This window comes from Platalea leucorodia (assembly GCF_965183815.1).
Source record: "Platalea leucorodia genome assembly, chromosome: 2".
NCBI lineage: Eukaryota > Metazoa > Chordata > Aves > Pelecaniformes > Threskiornithidae > Platalea > Platalea leucorodia.
Genome location: NC_138824.1, coordinates 96,650,899 through 96,672,169, shown reverse-complemented (window position 1 = coordinate 96,672,169; position 21,271 = coordinate 96,650,899). Strand labels below are relative to the sequence as shown.

The 21,271-nt window shown below is 37.7% G+C and overlaps 1 protein-coding gene across 5 annotated transcripts in view; it reads left to right on the top strand.

The window, feature by feature from the left end:
* PKNOX1 (PBX/knotted 1 homeobox 1) overlaps positions 1 to 21,271 on the top strand; it is a 49,206-nt gene that overhangs the window by 8,524 nt on the left and 19,411 nt on the right. For 3 of the 5 annotated variants that reach the window (XM_082304124.1, XM_082304121.1, XM_082304123.1), the window contains 5 exons: positions 3,285 to 3,368; positions 6,262 to 6,383; positions 8,075 to 8,176; positions 10,958 to 11,085; positions 12,247 to 12,418. The exons of 1 other annotated variant lie outside the window; for it this stretch is intronic. In XM_082304124.1, coding sequence (XP_082160250.1) covers positions 8,126 to 8,176; positions 10,958 to 11,085; positions 12,247 to 12,418 — 351 coding nt within the window. In that variant the 5' untranslated portion in view covers positions 3,285 to 3,368; positions 6,262 to 6,383; positions 8,075 to 8,125. The remainder of the gene's footprint in view (positions 1 to 3,284; positions 3,369 to 6,261; positions 6,384 to 8,074; positions 8,177 to 10,957; positions 11,086 to 12,246; positions 12,419 to 21,271) is intronic. One more of the 5 variants, XM_082304122.1, reaches the window with a different exon arrangement.

Below are 21,271 nucleotides of genomic sequence, written 5' to 3'. Positions count from 1 at the left end.
GTTCCTGAACAGCAACAACATCTTTCTAAAAGTATAGTACTCTAAATAATGACTATACTTTGTAAGTACATAAGATAGAGGAAATGGAAGCCACCTTGCTGCTGAATGAGGAGTACATTCTCATTGAGCACAGTTTTAATGAACTTCTTCAACTTCATATTGATCTGTTTGTCTTCATTTTACTGAATGTCTCTTCGTAGGTAGGTTAGGGATAGGCAGCCACTGCAGCAAAGGTAGAATGAATTCCTGATGGCATGTTGTCATATATACTCTACATTTGAATCTTTAAAAATATAAATGTATCTTGATCTTAATGTCTGCTAATATTTTTATATATGAATGTATGCACAGGTCTTTGTTTCTTACTAGCTGACATGCAAAATGAGAGAATGACTGAACAGAGGGTTCTTCTGCGCTTGAATGAACAAGGTCATATTTTACTTTGTAGTAAAAACTTCAATCGTGATACGCTTTTTAAGTGACAAAGCAAGTTGCCCTTGGTTTTGGTTTCATAGATAAGTATCATCTTTATTATGATAACATGACTTTAAGGCTTGTCTGCAAGAGGAATAAAAGGAAAAAACGAATTGGCAGTAGCAAGTCCAAGTTTAAGCTCCACAGTGCCTTGGTATTGTCTCCCTCCTTTAACAGGTGTATCTGCTCCCTATTCTTGCCCCCACTGGGATATGCGAGAGGACATAACATGCAAGCTCAGATCTCTCTTATTTTCTTCTCTGATATGTTTTAGGGTAGACTCTAGTCTTAATTGCTGTCAGGTGTCTCTTGGAAGAAGGCAATATGACTGCAATGTCCTCTGGCTCATTCTCAGCCAAACCTTTTCCTCTGCAGCATCTTTCACCTGGGCCTGCATTTCTTCAGTACCCCTTTCTTTCTGCCCTCAATATCTCATATGCTGTCTAGACATTTGCCTATTTCCAGAGTTTCAGCGGAAGGCCTTGCAGGCAAGGGCTACTTGAATCTTCATATACGAAATATTTTTGAGTGACCAGATCTGGCAGCAGTGGCACAATCGGTTCTTTGCTGCAGTTGTTTCTGAATGAAGGGAGCAGGTTTTTCAGATTTGCAATGGTGAAGCAGTCCTTCATTATGCTTTGCAGAGACAAGGAATAGGTCATCCCAATTTATCTGGCAGTGACCTACATTGAGAAGATGCTATGAATAGTGAGAAGTCCTCTATTGGAAAATAGCCCAGTAAGTTGAGGTGGGTGAAAATAAGTACCAAAATTATAGAAGATAAATAGCGTGTGAAGAAGGGAATAAGAGGTACACTGTATTCTCAGAACGGAATTAAGAAGTTACAAAAATAAGTCCATTCTTTGGGGATAGAGGTCTTTGAAAGTTTAAGAGAAAGTGGTAAGAACTTCTAATGTGTCATCTACCCCTTGAGGCTTCAAGACCATTGTGTATCAGTTTGGACTGAAACTCCTAGCTGTGCTGGTTTTGGCTGGGATAGAGTTAATTTTCTTCATAGCTAGTATGGGGCCATGTTTTGGATTTGTGCTGAAAACAGTGCTGATAATACAGGGATGTTTTAGTTATTGCTGAGCAGTGCTTACACAGAGTCAAGGCCTTTTCTGCTTCTCACCCCACCCCACCAGGGAGTAGGCTGGGGTGCACAAGAAGTTGGGAGGGGGCACAGCCAGGACAGCTGGCCCCAACTGGCCAAAGGGCCATTCCACACCACATGACATCATGCTCAGCTTATAAAGCTGGAGGAAGAAGAAGGAAGGGGGGGACGTTTGGAGTGATGGCGTTTGTCTTCCCAAGTAACCATAACGCGTGATGGATCCCTGCTTTCCTGGAGATAGCTGAACTCCTGCCTGCCGATGGGAAGTAGTGAATGAATTCCTTGTTTTGCTTTGCTTGCGTGCGCAGCTTTAGCTTTACCTATTAAACTGTCTTTATCTCAACCCATGAGTTTTCTCATTTTTACTCTTCCGAATCTCTCCCCCATCCCACTGTGGGGGGAGTGAGTGAGTGGCTGCGTGGGGCTTAGTTGCTGGCTGGGATTAAACCATGACACTATCTCAGTATTTCATCTCTACCCAATGACTGAAGCTTATACCCCCTTATAACTCCTCAGAGTATCTTCCTGGCTCTTTTAGAGCTAGGTTTCACAAACCAGAGATGGCATCTACATTGAGTGGCCCTTAGCATTTTGTTTTTCTCTGAACTTGTCTGAAAAACATTACTTCTACACTACACATGGATAAATTTTGGTTCTCAAATCCAAACACCAACTTCATTTCACTTTCAAAAATGTTGGAATTACTTTCATTCCAGTTCTTTTGCAGTTGGCAAAACTGGGAACACAGAAACTTTGTCAATGTGAGAAACAGAGATAATCTGATTAAGATCTCAGCTGTGTATTTTAGCTGTCATGTCATATTTCAGGTGGCCTTTGTGCAACATTAGTGTCTGGAACTTCCCGAGAGAGTTCTGCAGGCTTTTTTTAATTCTTTTCAGCAGTTTTCTAAATACATTTTCACAATCTTTGCTACTTTGCTTTCGCAATTATTACTACTTTTTTAAAGTATCTTTATATCAAAACAGGTGCTATTAAATTAAATACAATTAAAGTAATTTTAAGTGGTAATGTTTTGAAAGCTTTTAAAAATTGCTGAATAATCCTGTAGCAGAACCTGTCTTCACAGAACGCGTGATCCTAACAATGGCTCGCACCCCTCCCTATGGTCTGTTAGTTTTTATCATGTAGTAGATTACTTGATCATAGCCATCTTAGGACACATTCCATGGTAAAATCAAAGCACGATTATGAAGGAGATTTAAATTAAAAAAAAAAAGTCTTTCACCTTTCTTGGTTTCATGCTTAATTTTTACAACACTGATGAGTTATTCCTATTTGCATTTCATAGTTTTATTTTTGGGATGTGTCTTGTCTAGCCTAGGCAGACAGGCGCTGAGCCAGAGAGTAAAATATAAAGGTTGAACAGCAAGCGAGTTAGCAGTTCAAGTGTAGCCTTCTGTTAGAGGTGTCAGCAAAGACAAAGATAATTATGAAGAATGAATGGAATAAGATGAGGGAAAGTTCAAATAATAGCATGGGATAGTGGGTGTGATTAGAGATTATTAAAAATGCAAAAAAAAATTTTGCAAAACATGCAAAAAAAAAAAATCCTGTCAGTTTATTTAAACTTGGGGAGGGAACCACATAACAAACCGAAACATTTTCAATTGTATTGTCTCGGAAAGTATGTTCTATGTTGTTGTCTCCTTCTGAATATTTCTCTGTTGGTTTTTAGGTTTCTGTCCTCTACGTTGTACATCAGTGGGATTCACTCTGCTGGAACAAAATAATGTCGTCTTCAACCCATTGAAGGAAAGGGGTGAGCAGCTTTCTCATGGCCAATATTTTATCTCCTTTAGAAAGCAGTGCGCCCTGGAAGCAAATATCATTGTGTATTTTGATGAAAAGTGAAGCCAGTTCTAGATGCTTTTCATGTGTCAAACAGGCCTGCTGTTTTGATTTTTGTTTCTTTTAAACTTTGTATGTGAATGTAAGGATCTATGTTATAGAGCAACTGCCAGGACTAAAGTTAAATAAGACTGAACAAATTACCATGCTGAATCTGCCAATCGTCCATTTCTCTCTGAAGGACTTCAAAGGAACGTGTATAGGGGAAAATTAGAAGGAATGATTACTTGTTAACAAGTCTGTTGGGTAGTTTCTTCACAACCCTAAGACAGTTAGTGGTTGGTTTATACCCTGAAGCATAACTATTTATATCTCTTACAAACATCTGTTGTAGCTTGTATGTGTTAAAAATGATATTGCTGAACTCCAACAGCTTACTTGCACCTTATGTTAACGTTACTGGGTGGTCTCTTTGCTCTTAATTATGAAGAAGTAGAGCAAGGGAGGAGTGCTGTATGTTAAGCGATCACTTTGTGTACATGTTCCAACTCACCTTTAATCTCCTGTCTTAGATACTCCTTAACCTGCACAAAGTCTAATCTCTAATTATGATTACCCCTCTTAATTTAGCTTGCTTTCTACTGTACGTTTTACCTTCATACTTATTTTTATTAAAGGCTTGAATATTTTTCGCTCTGCTTTGTTTTGCAGAACACAATGCTTTTATGAATTCCCTTTCACCACAGATATCAGTGGAGTTTCTGATTGCAGTTCATGCATCAACTTCCAGTTTACATGACCTTAAACATTTCCTTGGGTTTTCCTCACACTTGTGTTTTCAAAATAAATAGAATGGGAGTTAATTCTGTTCTGCATGAAGCAGACTGGCTGACTCTCTCAGCCTAGGGTTGTTTTTTTTTTTTTATTTGTAACTCTTTGAATATAACGCAAATGCACAGTTTTCCTTCTACTCTTGATTTCTTTAACAAAGAATAATTGGCATTTTTAAAGCTAAGTTGTCCAGAAGTCCTGCGTTCTTAGGCCCACTTCAGATACCCTAGGCCATATAGTATTGGGTATAGCTGTGCTGGTTAAAGATGGTCCTGCTGTGAGCTGATAATCGCCACACATGAGCCAGAAATTACCACACTAATAGGTCAGCCAAGAGCAGGGGTTGTATGAGTGTGCAGCAATGTGCTTCAAAGTCAGCTGGTTTACATCATAGCCACCTTTAACAGCGGGTTGAACTAGCCTAGCTGACTTTATGTAAAAAGGAGCAAAAATCATTCACGTGTTCTGTGGGCTCAGTGGTAGAGCTATGGAAGTAATTAGCTCTGGCAGGGTGGTGGTGATAAACATCTGGGAGCGATACCAGCTTTATCTAGCATCGTTGTTTGCAGAATGAACATCTGCTTAGGCTGTGTATCTGCTAACTAGAACTAGATATTGTATCCTGAATTAGGTTATAAAAGCCAAATGTGTAAATACCTTTTCAGTTATTTTTCTTAAAGTTTAACATGGTTTGTCTCTTACCACTACTGGGTAATGAGAAGATGTTTCTCTTTAGTGAACCAAAGTAATTCCTCAGTTAATTGCCTCAGTTTAAGTGTGTGATTAGCTCAATTTGTTCTTCTTGATTTGCTGTAGTTGTCTTCACTAAATCTCATCAGTTGCTATCTTGCCTAATAGCTTAATCTTCTACTGTAATTATAAGTCAGAGGGGAAGCTCTTACGGGAAATAAAGGATATACCCATGTAGAACTCTTTCCAGCTGTTCGCCTGGGAGAGGATAGGGCAAAAGTCCTTCTTGATGAAATAATCTATGGATCTAGCTCAAAGCTGTGCACCTCTTTCTTCCTTCTTGTGGCCTGAGGGATTTCCAGATGTGGAATGTCTCTTCCTTATGGAAATCTGGAAGGAAGGGTTGGTCCAGCTTGTCTGATTCTCCAGAAATTCTTGCCATGTCCTGTTGTCTTCACCAGTTTACATGTGTTATCTTTGTTGCTTCCCTCTCCATGTTATTCTTTGTGTCACTAATATGATCTCACATCCTTGCTTAACTCTAAGACACTTCCTCTTCTGCAACTGTTTTCCCTCTTATTTCCTCCTTTCTGACTAAGAACTTCATCTTTCTCCCACGGCCAATTTCTTTAACAGCATTTTGTGAGGAACTTCTTCAGCTTCAAAAACAATCACTGAATAGTGTTTGCTCTTTCTTTGTTGATCTGTTCAACTGTTCTACTTTTATTTTGAGGGTAGTTTGATCTGTGCTTTGGATATCACAGAAAGTAAATGTGCCTTTTGAGAAGGAAGAAGAGCAGCATTTTGTATGTGCCCTTTCACTCTATATAAATACAGAAAGACACTAATGCCCCAGTTGTAAGCTACCATTTATGAAAGAAAATAAATGTTTAAATGTAAGGCAAACGCTTACAGGGCTGATGTTTTAGAGTATGTCCCCTTGAAGTATTTTGAAAGATATCTCACTTTGCTATTGTGGCAAATGCTGATTTAACTTTAATATTAAATGATTCATAACTTTAAAAAAAATTAAAAGATCTCAAGTACTTCCATCAGTGAGTGCATTTATGTCGTTCCCATTTTTTCTATTTTGGTGGAGAAATCAGTAATATTTTTGGAGTTTCCAAGAAAGAGATGCTGATATTCTATAAAGACAGAAGGACAAACTAGAACCAGAAAATACTTTCATTAAAGTATTAGAAAAACTCTAAATGCAGTCTTTTCCTCTGTAAATCGTATTTTTAAGAAAAACATACTTTAGCATAGGAGTTCCCAAACTGTAGTATACCTTTTAGCTAGTATTCCACAAGCTATTTAAGATAATATGTGCGTGTTGTCTACAGATAGAAACTTGTTCAGCTCTGCAAGCGCGTGACCCAGTGTCAGAACCAAGATCTGCGCTGTCTTCTCATATTTGTTCTTCCCAAGATGCTTTTGTGTGTGTAACAGCTCCATTTAAGCATGAGTGAGTGAAAGTCAATAACCTCGTTTGTAAAGGAAGTCATGCTTACATCATCCTGGTGAACTTCTCTGGTCTCTAAAGCTGAGTGTTTTTTTGAAAAAAAACCAAACAAACAAACAAACAAACAAACCCAACCAAACAAAAAAACCCCACATTACTGCTTAGGAATCGCACTTTGAATAGAACTTGATGGAAAGTAACACTTGAGGTTTGTCCTGAGGAGTTAAGTTTCTCTCTGTGCCTGAAACTGTTAAGTAAACAAAGAAGGGAATCTTGAAATTTTGTCCTCTGTTTCCTAAATGAAACATTTACTTGAGGCTATTATAATCTGTAGTGGAAAATACCCAGAAATGTAAAAATTGCTCTTCATAATGGTCATATACTGTAGGAGTATGCAATGGTGAAGGAAAGATTTAAAAATAGTTGAAAAATTTGTAGTGATTGAACACATTACAAGGAAAAAAGTTTTTGTTTCAGATCTTAAACTGGTGAAAATTCTAATACTTAGTTCTTTATAAGTGGAAGAGAGCGGAAAACCTGGAATTAATACCTGGGTGTAATCTTTTTCAAGACACGTGCTCTGTCTTCTTTTTTAATATTAATATTTTTTATCGTAGCTGAACATTAGGACTCCTGTGTGTCAAGGAAAATTGAGTTCTATGGTAATATTTAATGGTAATAGCTTAATGAATTATGTGATTTCAGTTGTAATGGCTGCTAATCTGACAAGAAAATGAAATGTAAATTAGTAATTTGATGGACAAACTCTATCTGGTGCTGTGCTAAATTGTGGTGTGTTTGTTTTGTTTTGGTTTTTTTTGTTTTGGTTTGGTTTTTTTTGTTTTGTTTTGGGTTTGTTTTGTTTTTTACTTAATGTCCAACTTAAAAAAAAAAAATATTTAACTCATCTGGGCACTAAACTCCAGCTAATGCTTAGAGGGAATAACATTCATAAATTTACTTATGTTATAATCCTACTAAAATTAGTATTTCCCAAAGTATCAAATGTCTATGAAAATGAGACTTCTGAATTCTTAAATCATTTTTGAAACTATATAATCACATAGGCCCAGTTGTTTAAAAGTTGATAGATATTGTTCCATTCTTTGTTGAGCACTAAATGACTTGGATGGTAGATTCCTGATGTCAGAAGTGATTTGAGACTTTGGTTTCTAAAAGGAATTTCAGGCCCTAATTTTAGAATATGGGATTCATACCCCTAAGTAAACAGGGTATTCCTTAACAGCTTTTACATTTGGTTCATTGATTGTAGACTATTATTATTTCAGTTACAGTAATGCTCAATGTGTCTTTAGCCTTTTCAAAACACAGACACATAAATCTTTGATTGTTTCTAGGTTTTAAGTATTACCTTAGAATAAGTTAAGTTGTGCAAAAATAAAAAGTTTACTTGAAGTTTGTGAATGTAAAAAAAATTCAGCCTCTTATTAAAAATCTTACGTTAAAATATAAAAGGATACAGTGAACTTGTTGGAAAATGCAACAGTTTCCTCACCAAGACGATTTTTTTTTTTTTTTTTTGAAAATGTGTGTAACTGTCAATAAACTTAATGATTTTGGGGGGCAGAGGTGTGTGTAAATCTTTTTTTTTTTTTTTTTTTTTTTCTTTTTCATCTTTTTGAACTGGATTCTAAGTGGCCACTGTTGTAACTGACTTTTTTTTTTTTTTAAAGAATATTTGTTCATACTTATGATGATTTGACATAATTAATGTTTTATTAACCATGATGGCAACACAGACATTAAGTATAGACAACTATCAAGATGGACAACAGGTAGGTGTGTTTTTCTTTCTCTATGGACAAAATACAATTAGCAAGAGAAAAAAGGTCGTGACTTTTTCCTTAATGCCTGCTTTGGCATTGTTTAAATATCTGTTCTTCTCTGTAAAGCAAGATCTTTAAAGCAATAAGGTGCTATTCTTTAATACTTGGATACCTATAAAAGGCTTAGCTCATCTTTGTATGACTTTGCTTAACTTCTGGAAAAATGGTTAGATAAGGGGTTTACTTCTGAGTCTGCTCTAGATGTTTTGTGTGCTGTAATGTTTGTATTTTTAGGAAAGTCAAACGGGCACCCGTAATATTTTGTGTATAAGATACTTCCGTGTTGTTGTGTGTCTGCAGTTATAATAGATAGATGATGTTTATGCAGTCATAGGCTTGATCTCCAGCAAGTGAAGGATAAATTTACTTATCTAGAATTATATGCTACTTTGACTACATTTAAGTTGATGCAGTTTTGCTGCAGGCTAAAAACTGGTAAAATACTTGAATTCATTTTAATGAGGTTATGATTAGAATTGCTAATTAGAAGGCTGGTCAGTGGGCTTCCAGTTTCTTATTTGTGTTAACAAACAGCTAGAATAATGAAACATACTCAGATATGTCTGGTCATGATGTTTCTTTTTTGTACAACAGGCTGTATATTGCAACAATTTGAATTGCTAAATTAAAATACTGTTAACTGGAGACAAGGCATGCTGGTGGCCTGTACTCTGAAGACCCATTTTTACCTTACTATGTGTCAGCCCTAAGCAGTAAATACAAGTACTTCTGTCAGCAGATGGCAACAGTGGTGAACAGTCAGAAGAAAAACAGCAACTTTTCCTATCTCTTATAAAAAGATGCTTATCTGAATGCAATTTGGGGTTATTGATTTCTGTTGTTGTTGTTTGCTTCTTTTATTGCAATTCTAATTTCTCTTTCTCCTTTCACCTACGTTACATCTTTTACTTTATTCCCCCAGCAAATACATGCCATCCTGTGACACGTCAGTAATACATGTTTTTGTAAAGAACGGATTGGGAGAGAGCATTTTCTTTCTATTTGTTTTGTATTTTAAGCTCTTGGTGACCAAGACAGACAGGTAATTTGGGTGCCTGCTGCTTTTGTAGTTTGGAAGTGGCCCACTGAAAATAGCTTGCAGTTTTAAGTGAGCTATTTCCTCTTTCTAGTGAGATAGAGGCCTAAATGAACATGCTCTCTCCCTTCAAACTCTGCAGATGTATGGCTCAACATTTATAATTACTTGTATGAGTAATCCCCTTCTATTTCGCTCCTCCTTCTTGTCATTAGCCAAGAAATGAGTCCATTAGTTGCATCTTTTTTGCAAGCATTCTGGAAGCTTTTTGCAAGGCAGGCTGCTCTGTTGGGTTAGGATATGCTGGCATTTTCTCAGTTTCTGATTTTGCTAGGAGATGGCTTGGCCTCAACAGGTAATAAAGCACAAAACTTTTGGTTCTCCCAGACTTCTTGTTGGGAATAGTATAAATTCCTTTTGCTTATGTTGTGTGGAAATAGATTAAAGTCTGCCAGAGTCAGGTTCTCTAATAGTTTCTGGAGGCCAGCTCTCCTCTTGGAGGGTTCCTGTGAGTGAAATGGTTTAGGGACATGGTTTAGAGGTGGACCTGGTAGTTAGGTTAATGGTTGGACTCAATGATCTCAGAGGTCTTTTCCAACCTTAATGATTCTGTGATTCTATATGATACGTACATCTCACGGGACAAGAGGGCAGAGGATTGCATTCTGTATGCTTCCTTTCTGCAGGTGTCATTTCTGGCTGCCTGGTGATATTGAAACAGTGTCTGTCCTCTACTCAAGATAAAACTTCTTCGGGTTAAAGTAGAAAAAAAAAAGTCTGGAGTGATTTCTTGTCTTTGTACAGATGTTTCCATTGCTCAAAGGGGAGACAACCAAGGAGTTTGGGTCGGGGGTGTGGAAACTATGACTTTCAGAGGTCATATTCCTTTAAGACCTTTTAGTCTGAAAGATATTTAGCTGGAGGTGATGGGAAAATCACTTTCAACACCTTCAAAGCACCTCAAAGACATTACCAGCCACCTAGTGCAATTTTGGAGGTGCTCAGTAGAAGCTGTGGCTCTGTTGTTTTTCCAGTGGTGGCAGATTGTGTAACTGTGTGTTAAATGGATTTGTAGAAGCAGTTACTGTTGTTTTCTCCAGTAGCTTGATATTTCTAAAACAATTTGTTATTACAGTGTGTAAATTTGAGTGGTAAAGGTCAGGGGAGGTTATGCTCCTGATAATTGAAATGTTGGAGGGACACAGAATATTTCAGTTCTTTGTAAGAAAATGTTCATTTTAAAGGACAAGAAAAACTTCAGGATCTCTTTTTCTTCAGTATCCTGATACAATGTACAGTAAGAAATAAGAAAGAAAAGAGTAGAAACTTTCCTTTCTCTTGTTTTCATCCTAAAGGCTTTTTATGCAGACATCCCCATAAATTTTTTGGAACAGTGTACTCTAGCCTATTCCAAAAATAGCCACTCCAGAGACAAGATACTTTAACAATTTACTAATATCTGTCATTCCCATTTTAAAGCTGAGTGCTGAAACTTGAAGTGACCTTTACCCATCAAAAATCGTCAAAGATTAAAAGAGGGCTTTTGTTACTGCTATGGCTTTTTGTGTAACTGGGAAGTCAAACCAACCTTCTGGCAATTTAGTAGCCCTTTGCATTGCTATTTCCTTAGAAAACAGTACACTTATTTTACATCAAGCATACAAATTTACTTATAACTTACTCTTTTTCTACAGATGCAAGTGGTAACAGAGTTAAAAACTGAACAAGATCCCAACTGCTCTGAAACTGATGCAGAAGGGGTGAGTCCTGCCCCTGTAGAATCTCAGACTCCAATGGATGCAGACAAGCAGGCCATTTACAGGTAGTAATGGACTCGTGTTCTGTCTTTTGAAGGGTAAAGAATAGAGGATTTTTTTCTTTTTTAATTAAGTAGTTTAAAATCAGATGATCCCTTGGCTAACTGTCTCAGTAGTTTGCAGGGAAAGAATGAGATCAAATTAGCTTCACTGTCAGTCTTCAGCCAACAAAAAAAACACCTTCCCTTTATTGTGGGATTCTTCAGTTTCAGCATAGTTTTAAAGGATATTCTGAAGGTGGCTGCCTTTAAAGCATAAGTGAAATTCAGCAAGCTACTCAGACTGTTGAACTACGGTCACTATTTGTTATACTGTAGTTTTTATCTTTAATGTGTGTTTTTATTTTTATTGTAATTTGGTTGATCTCTACTCCCTTTTCTTTAGGGATAACAATCTATTGCCCAGTAATTAGCTCAAACTGGGATTAAATGTTGATGTATAAACATACTAATTTGAGATTTTCCAGTGTTAAGTGCTGTGCGAAGCAATATGCTCAGTTTTGATGAGGTTAAGTGCTCTTTCACTTTAAGTGCTTTATAAAGACACAATTATTACCAGTTTGCATGTAAAAAAAAAAAAAAAAAAAAAACAACTCAAAACCCTGAAGCAGAAAGATGGGTCCACTCATTTACAGACTTGGGCTAACAAAATAATCTTCTGATCTGAGCATGATTTCGTAGGAGGCCTTTGAGTACAGCCCGCATACTATTCTCAGTTCTGTAAAGATATTTGTGATGTATAAATAAGGCCCGCATTGAAGAATAAATGAATTTTATCAGACTTTATTTCATAATTTAAATCTGCATTCATCCTATTTGTAAATCCTAATCCTCATTTCTAATGCACTGTATTAATGTACCTCTTGCCGCTCAATAGCAGTGAATTAAATAGTATGTCATAGCTTTTTAGCTTGTGATTGTTCTCTTTATTTAAATATACATATTTTACTGCTTTACTTGCCTCTATGGTTTTCGGTAAATCAAAATGAAAAAAAAAAAATCCCACAAACTTTCATAGCCACTGGTGTTATATCCATTCTCTTCCAAGATTTGTCTTTCTGTTTGTTACGTGAGTGACTGTTACCTTATGTGAGCTAGATGTCTTCCTTTTCAGTGGTGTACATGTAAGTGAAAATACTTATTCATGTATTTTAACTTTTATTCTAGGCACCCACTATTTCCCTTGTTAGCACTATTATTTGAAAAATGTGAACAATCTACACAAGGCTCAGAAGGCACAACTTCAGCTAGTTTTGATGTAGATATTGAAAATTTTGTAAGGAAGCAGGAGAAAGAAGGAAAACCCTTTTTCTGTGAAGATCCAGAAACTGATAATTTGGTAAGTATAAGCTGTTTCATTTATTTCTGAAACAATAATCACATTTGCCTCTTCCTAATTTCTGATCTTAACCGGTACTTATAGTTTCTTCTCACATTTTTCTTCCTGCACGAGACTCCTCTTTATGTTAATGCTAAGAAACATTTTTTTTTAAATGTCTTCTGACCCCTTTTTCCTCTCTTACCTGTAAACTGACGCTGGGTCCTTCACAGTTGTTTCCGATTCTAAACCGGCTGAAATCAGTGTATTAGAGACGAACAGAAACATATGCTTGCCATAGCCAAGTTGACTCTGCAAATCAATTTTAGAGTGTCAAGTGTATAACATATCTTTATCAAAAATATGTAATCGATGTAAGTTTTTTCCAGCTGTGTTTTTGTTTTTTTTTTTTTTTTAATCAGGGTTCATCTAGTTAATGAGGGAGAAGAGCTGTTATAAGATGAGCTTAGAAACTCTTTAACGTATACAGATTTTTTCTTGCATGTCATTGTCTCCTTAGGCTTTCTGAAAGTCTTTCCTGTGATGAAGCTGTGATTTCCTCAGTCCCTTAGTCTTCCTCTTGAATCACATCTCTAGAGAACACCTCTCTTGGCCTGCTAGTTTCTAACCTGTCTACCTGCCTTCCTCTCTTTAGAGTCATGTTGCAACTAGAGTTTATCGTATTCAAGAGTGTTAGAATTATAGGGATCAAGTGTTTTGTTTCATTTTTTGAAAACCTGTTTTTTTAAGGGGACAGTGTAATAAAACAAGTCTTCATTCTTGAGTCTACCTCATAGGAGAAAAGGCTACTTAAAATATTGAAGTTCACAAACAAAACTAAATGGATGGGAGGTTGTAAACAACAGAAATTATAATATTTTAAAGCTGATACCTAGAAAGATTTATGTGGGCAAATAATATCCTGTGTGGGAGGCTAAGGTAATGTATGTGGAGAACACTCTTAAACAAAACCAAGACTTAAACAAGAAATAAATTTGAGAATTGGTAGGAGTGTTGCAATGAACAGCATGTTAGGAGGAGCAGGTATTGTCACAAAAAAAGGGGTCAATTTTGGCTGCTTTTGCAAGCAGCCTAAATAGTCATTTTGCATAACTTGATTTCTTTCCAAGCACTTTATGACCAATCGTTAGTGTACTTAAGTTCTGGGAAGATAGTATTTAAATAGTGTCATGGAAAATAAAGCTACAAGAGTCTCTATGTATATTTAGACCAGTGTGAGAGTAAAGAAGGCAGAAGACAGTATGTTCTAGAGTGAGGCAAGCTTTTACAGCTCTGGCTGAAGAGACATAAAAAGTTACCTTTTCAGCTATTTGTTATATCCTTTTAACTGTAGGTTACAGTGCCCAGGATTGAAATATCTTAATACATTGTGTCAATGATCTTAGTCCTTGTGAATATAAAGTCACCTTAGATTAAATCTTCTTCAAGGATGGATCAAGTTAACACAATTCAGTTTGCACTAATGCACCTGCAAGAGTGCTTTCAAAAAGTTCTCTTACAGCTTTGGCTGTGGAGCTATTTGTCTTAAAGAAGCTTTTATTTTCAGTTTGGAAACTTTTTGAGGCTCAAATAAGGTTTTTGGTTTGGGACATCTTCTAACACAATGCCCTTCAGAGTGATGGGAAAGCAGCTAAAGGAGGATGCATAATATGATAGATAATGATACTCTCAGTATTAGTGTAAAGATTCTCAGTTTATAACTGAAGAACAGGCATTGGCCACTTTCACCAAAGTTACTACTAGAACAGAATTGAACCCTCAAAATCTCAATTTAGTATCTTAATCATTAGATCTTTGTGGGCAAATTTCGATGCAGCTCCCCTGAGAAATATTTATTGATACAGACAGTAACTTAGTTTTCTAAGTAGAAAGAAGCATTAACATACCTACTAAAACAGTTCCATGAATAAACCCTGTAGCAAAATTATTGTTGTCACTGTAGGAATTAAAAATAGAATGTGAAAGATGAAAAATAAAGGCAAGGAGAAATAAATGATAATTCTCTTTAGTTATTGCCCTAGTGTGAGCAGCAGTGGGGTGGGGTGCTTTGCTTATTTATTTTTTTATTTGAAAGGTGAGTGGTGTAATATTACATTTATGAAATACTTGTAGCACAATATAATGATTGTCTTGCATTTGTAAGCAGAAATAAGTACTTCAGAATGGTTATAATGAGATGGTCTGTCTGTGAAGAGTATGGCTGTTCCATTGAGGTGCAGAAATCCTTGGAGATTGAGGGCCACTGGTACCATCTTTTTAGATCTTTCTTGAACAGGAAAGCGCTCAGGCAAATGGGGGGGGGGGAAGCGCATTATTGCGGGAGAAGGAGATAAATACTTTAAAGAGCCATTAGTTTCTGAGGAAGACTAAATCCAGGCTAAAAACTGCAGTTCATCATGGATGCTAATTTGCACATGTACAAAATCTTGTGGGACCTTTTCGTTGTTAAGGAATGAATTGCATACAGAATTCCCCAAATAACATACCAGTTTCAGGATTTTGTAGTTTGACCCAGGTATCTAGAAAGTTGACTACCAGGAATGCTTATAATTTTGGAATTGCTTCTTTCTTTATCTCTTTCACTCTGTAATATGTTGGGGGTTTTGTTACTACTATCAGTGACACCTCCAGAGTGCTGCTTGCACATCAGCTGTGAATTTGAAGACACCAATAAAATTTTCAACAGCTCTTTCTTCAAAGACTTTTTTGAACATACTTGCCTCCAATACTTTACTCAAAAACGAGAGTCAGTCCTGTTCTGCATGAAGCAGGTCTGCTGGCTTGCTAAGTCTCAGGTTATTTTCTTCATTTCTAACTCTCTGAATTCAACACAAATATACTGTTTTCCCTTATCTCTCTAATCCCAATTTATTTTCAGAAGCACATCTGAAATCTAATAGTTGGAATGTAGTAGTTCTGTCTCAGTGGATGAGGAAAGAGCAATGGATGTGGTTTATCTTGACTTTAGTAAGGCTTTTGACATTGTCTCCTATAATGTTGTGATAGACAAACTGATAAAATACAGATTAGATAAATGAGCACTGAGATGGACTGAAAACTAGGTGAACTGCTGGGCTCAAAGGATTGTGATCAGCAGCACGAAGTCCAGTTGAAGGCTAGTCATTAGTGGTGTACACCAGGGACTGATACTGGAACCACGTTTAACATCTTCATTAATGACCTGGATGATGGGACAGAGTGTACTGTTGGCACCTTTGCAGATGTTGCAAAACTGGGAGGAGTGACTGATGACCAGATGGCTGTGCTGCCATTCAGAGGTACTTTGTTGCTTTTGGAGAAATAGGCCCAGAGGAATCCCATGGAATTCAACAAAGGGAAATGCCAAGTCGTGTACCTTGGGAGGAGTAACCTCATGCACCGGTGCACTGTGGGGACCAACCAGCTGGAAAGCAGCTTTGCAGAAAAGGATGTGACAGTCCTGGTGGACACCAAGCCAAATATGAGACAGCAACGCATCCTTGTAGCAAAGAAATTTAACATACTTGGTCTGTGTTAGGAAGAGCATTGTCAGCAGGTCAAGGGACCTGATCCTTTCCCTCTGCTTGGCACTGCTGAGACGCATCTGGAGTGCTGGGTACAGTTCTGGGCTCACCACCACTAGACATAGACGTACTGGAGTGAGTCCGGCAAAGAACCAAAAAGATGATTAGGGGACTAGAGCATCTCTCATATGAAGAGAGGCTCAGTAAGCTGGGACTGTTTAGTCTGCAGCAGTAAAGGTTTGGGGAGATATTATTGATGTATCTAAATACCTAATGGGGGAATAAAGAAGACAGACTCTCTGACTCTTCTCAGTGGTGCCCGGCGACAGGGCAAGAGGAAATGGACATAATCTGAAACACAGGAAGTTCCATTAAAACATAAGAAAAACATTTTTACTGTAAGGGTGATTGAATACTGGAGCAGGTTGCCCAGAGAGGTTGTGGAGTCTCCATCCTTGGAGACAGTCAAAACCCAACTGGATGTGGCCCTGAGCAACCTGCCCTAATTGACCTTGCTTTGAGCAGGGGGGTTGGATTAAACAATCTCCAGAGGTCCCTTCCAACCTCAACTATTCTGTGGTTTCTGTGAGTCTTCAAAGATTGGTTTCCCAAAGATCCTGCATGCCTTGGTGTGCTTCACGTGCTTTTGGTTGTACACAAACATTCTCTCAGGTCTAGCTTACTTTGGTTGTAGATGGGTCTGCTGTGTTCAAATAGTCCTTCCTGCCAATTGACTCGTTGGTGATTTTAGTGGTGACGAAGTCTCTTGGTTTATGTGGTATTCACCTTTGTTGATAAGCTGCACGAATCTGGCTGGTTTTGCTTGAGACCGATGAGGAAGTATTAGTTTGTCTCGTATTCCATACCTGCTGAGGTCAGTACTATCTTAAACTGGAACCACATTGCAAAATGAAAAATCTTTGGCATTGAACTCATGTTCTGTAGTCGTATTGTTAGCTATGACTTTCTATTACTAGGTGCCAAATGAAACCTGAGTGCGACGTGTCCTCTGCCTGTCCTGAAGGCTGGGGACTCTGAACAGCTGACATTCTGACAGGCTGTTAATTTTGTCAGGGGCAATGAACAGAAGAGTTTCTGTCAAGTTGTGAAATAGCTTGTACGGTTTTCAGTCTTTTCTTCAGCTTGAAATATTGGTGCTTGCACACAGAAGGCTGTAGCTGAGCAGCTTTTTCTGCCTTGTGTCACATAAATATATGCATTTTTATAGAGATTAAAAATCTCTTTTTAGTAGAGGGGGATTCCAATATCATTGTGCACCTTTGTTATGTCTTCTGTTCTTGCTGTCCCTCCCTTTTTAACTCCAATGTTAAATCAACCATTCACTTGAAAGGAGAAACTAGTGAAGACTGCTCATTAGAGCTAGCCAGAAGGGTGGAGCAGGTAGGCCAGGCAACTACTTAGTTTCTACCTGTGCTTTTACCTGACCCCAGCAGAGTCAAACAAATAAGGCTGTAATTGCTCAGTAGCAATCATTCAACTTGGAGCTAGAGCTAAACTGAGATGAATTGAACATTCTGGTATACAAAGAGCCAAATTCAGGTCCTATCTGAAAAGACCCAGGGGCCTGCCTACAGTAAGGAAATTGGCCGCTAATTCAGCTGTTCCAGGTTTTTTTTTTTTTCCATCTTTTGGAAGTGGCACGTAGAACTCAACTACACTGCACAGTTTTTGTGTTGGAGCTTAAACTAATGGCTCCAAAACAGCAGAGTATCATTTCAGGCTCCATACTGCCTATAGGCTAATGGACTAGATAACAGAAATTGAAAGGGTCACAGATACTGATTGTAGGGCCTCTTACAATCCTGGCGATGTTTCACGTTGCACACTCACTTCAAATGCCTTGAATATTCCAAAGGAAAAGTTTTGGTTTTCATCCCCAGGACCACAGAATGTTAATCTGGATGGCACAGGCATTAGATCAGTTTGACCAGAAAGGAGGTTCATTAAGAGCAGTGTAAGGTTGTTCTAACTTGAGTAGCTCCTAGTAAGCTACAGTCTAGATTACCTTGTTACTTAGGTATTATGGTTCCCGTTCTAATTTAATTGGTGATTTCCTGCATTAGTAGTATAAAGGATTTCAGCATTGGGAAATACAGGTAGCATCCACCTGAAACTCAATTTTAAGGATATCCATATATTGCTAAGCCTGGCCTGTAAACCGAGTTTCAATTCTTTTTTATTACCTGGGTGGAGGGATTCTGTTCTTTCTAGTTAACCACTCCAACAGTGTCAGTTGGTGATCTTGAAGCGGCATGGCAAAGGGTCATAGTCAACACAGAAATACTCTTACTAGGCCTTTTACTTTTGCAGTGTCTTTCCGAAGTCTGACTTTGTCAGATGCATTGTCAGAATAGGGTGTTTGCAGTGAAATGGATGGGAACGTTTCTATAAATATTGATAGCTTCTGGATGGGGTCAGAACTTTGGTATTAGGCTTCAGCATATTCAGAAGAGCAAGAATTTCTCAGAACAGATTGTAAGAATTTGGAAAGAGATGGAAAAAATGGCACTTTCTTGTGGAAGGTTTGTGTTTTTTTTTTTTTCCTTAAATGAATTTTTAAGGTACTCTGTGAAATGACCTGAATTAAGCATGTTTTTTATTTGATTTATTGCTATGTTCCTATTCTTTTTCTATATGTGCATTCATGTAATGGAGTCAGCAATGGTTTGTGTTGAAAGCCTGCAGCACTAAAAAACCCACAAAACTGTTACGGCTTCCCTGAAGCGTGAAGTTTCAGTTGTTGTCTCTTCCTTTTTTTTGAGAGGTGTATAAGATGCCCCTTTTCCTTCTAAGGAAGAGCGTATCGTGGGAAAATGCTAATTCAATACTAAGATCTGTTGAAAGAAAACTGAGAGGCTTCGGTGCTAGCTCCTGGACAGATTTTATCAGCTTGCCCTGAGATCTAGGAAGTCTTGACATTCTAGGTATGTCTTTACTTTTAACGCAGATTCATCTTCCAGTCAGAAGAGGTAGTTGTCTTTGGACTGAAACTTTCTCAGGAGTTCCAGTCTATCCCTAAAGACACAAAGAAATGGGCTTTTCTGTGGTAGTTACATGTCTGCTCTTCAGGAACTATTGGCTGCAAACAGAACTTTGCAACTTTTCCCTTCCAACTTGACTAACCACACAGGTTAGACTATTCAGGGAGGTAAAAGAAAGAGCTACAAGTTTATGATTTTTTTTGCAGTAAATATCTAGCTCTCATAGATATGCATGGCCCAACATATTATTGGAGCCAGAATTATCCTTTATCTTGGAATGTCTTCCACGGGGATCTTCTGGTTTTCAACAATTTTGTTCTCTTTCTTTGATTCTTGGTCACTCATGCGATCTGTGTCTCCATTGGTCTTCTCTGAACTTGATGTTAAGTGCTGATTAGCTGCAAGAAGTGCTGCAGACCTCCACTTTTCAAATCCTAGTCCCTGTGGGAAGGAAGTGGAAGCTGAAGGTTGTGCTCATGTTTTACTTGCTAGACTGGAAGCGTGCTTTCTTTCCCGGAGCTTTAACTTCCTTCTTGTCTTTTTGGATTGTTACTTTGCATCCACCTTAGTCCTTATATCAGGCATTAGTACCAGAAGAGATGTGTTTGCTGTTAAAAACCAGATCTTGGTGGTCTGTATTGCTAGCCAGAGGTTCCCAAGTGCACGTGCTTCTTTCTGGAAGTATGCTCAGCTGTATCCCCATAACATGGAGTATCACCTGTTGGAGTACCTTACCCTTTGCTCCTTACCCTTCGACATCTCTATTTCATTTTCACAGATAAAACAGATCTTGGAATGAACCAGCTTATCTTTGTTCTCCATTAGTATCCTTTTGTGCTTAGGACTTACATGGACAGGTTCCTCCATGTCTAAGAAGTTGTTCAGCATGAGTGTTTGAAGATAATTTTTAGAGCTTTCACAGATTACATTATGTCTTAAGATATTCAGTACTTAACGCTTCTTTGTTTTTTACTGGTAACCCAGCCACTGCAGAAACATCATGTTGCCTCAGGATGGTTCCTGTATAGCTTCTGTTCAGAGTAAACTTCCAGTATATGAGTGGCTTTTTTAATTTCCCGACGTTCATAGGACCATAGGATGATTCAGGTTGGATTCCAAGCTCGAGAGGTCTGTAATCCAACCTCCTGCACAAAACAGGGTCAGCTGTGAAGGCAGAGCAGGTTACTTATGGCTTTATGAAGTCTAGAAACAATACAAAACATGGGGTGTTAAATATACTCTCACTTTTGTATTTGAACAGGACACTGCCTTTTTTGAAGACCCCTGAGTTTTTTGTTTCATTTGGGGTAAGGATTTTTGGTTCAGTACCTTCTTCTCAAAGACTATCCTATTGAATTTTTAGTTGTGTCAGGAAAAGTGGTGGTGGTGGTGAAGCCAGCTGATGTCATTTGAGTATTCTTGAGTGAACAAGCCATCCTTTTGTATTATCTGAAAAGTGTTCTTACTATTGTAATGTGCAGAGCTGTCTCATAAACCTCTAGTCATACCTTTTCTAGCTATGTCATAGCTGAGGACTCAAAATAGGAGAGAGACGTTATCAAATCAAAACAAATGAAAACAAAAGAAAACAAAATACCCCCTTTCCCAGAGTTTGTGTTCTTCCCCTGAAGACCTAAATTGCCCCAGAAGGATTTGCTCAGGAAGGTAGGTGAGCTGTGAATGTACATATTTTAGTTGGTTTTTTGCAAATGAGAAGTCATTTGAGTGAGAAGATTACTTGTCAGTATATGGAGATTCTTTCATATATGTTGTCCACATATGTATTTGCTATATGCTTATGTTAAATGCCCTGAAATCTGTAAAAAATTGTGGCTATATGTTTTAGATAAACAAGGTGAGCTGGGGATTATGAGTAAGGTAGTGCATCGTGTGTTTTGTGCCCTTTGCACCACGAGCTTGAGGCGCTGAAAAGAGAGGACACAGGCACAATCTAAAGCACTTTTAGGGCTAAAGATGTTTCCAAATTTAATATATGATATATTTATATGTGAATATGCTCTGGATAGCAGTTTTAGCAAGAACTGGAAGTTTTTCAATAATCATTCTTTCTCTGCTTAATAGTTTACAGTTATCTTTACAACAGTTTCAACAATATACATGTATCTCATGGTTACTTCTGTCTTTGTGCATTTCTCTGAAATGATACTCCAGGTTTATGTCTTCAGCTGAAAAGGCTGAATCAAGTGGGTTATAAAAATTCATTGTTCTGTGGCATATTCTGCTCAGTAGCACTAAATAACAAAAACATGGTGGTTGTAGATTTTTAAGGTGTGCCTTTTAAGAACATAGGAATGAAATATTGCTGCTGTGATCTGTCTGGAAACATT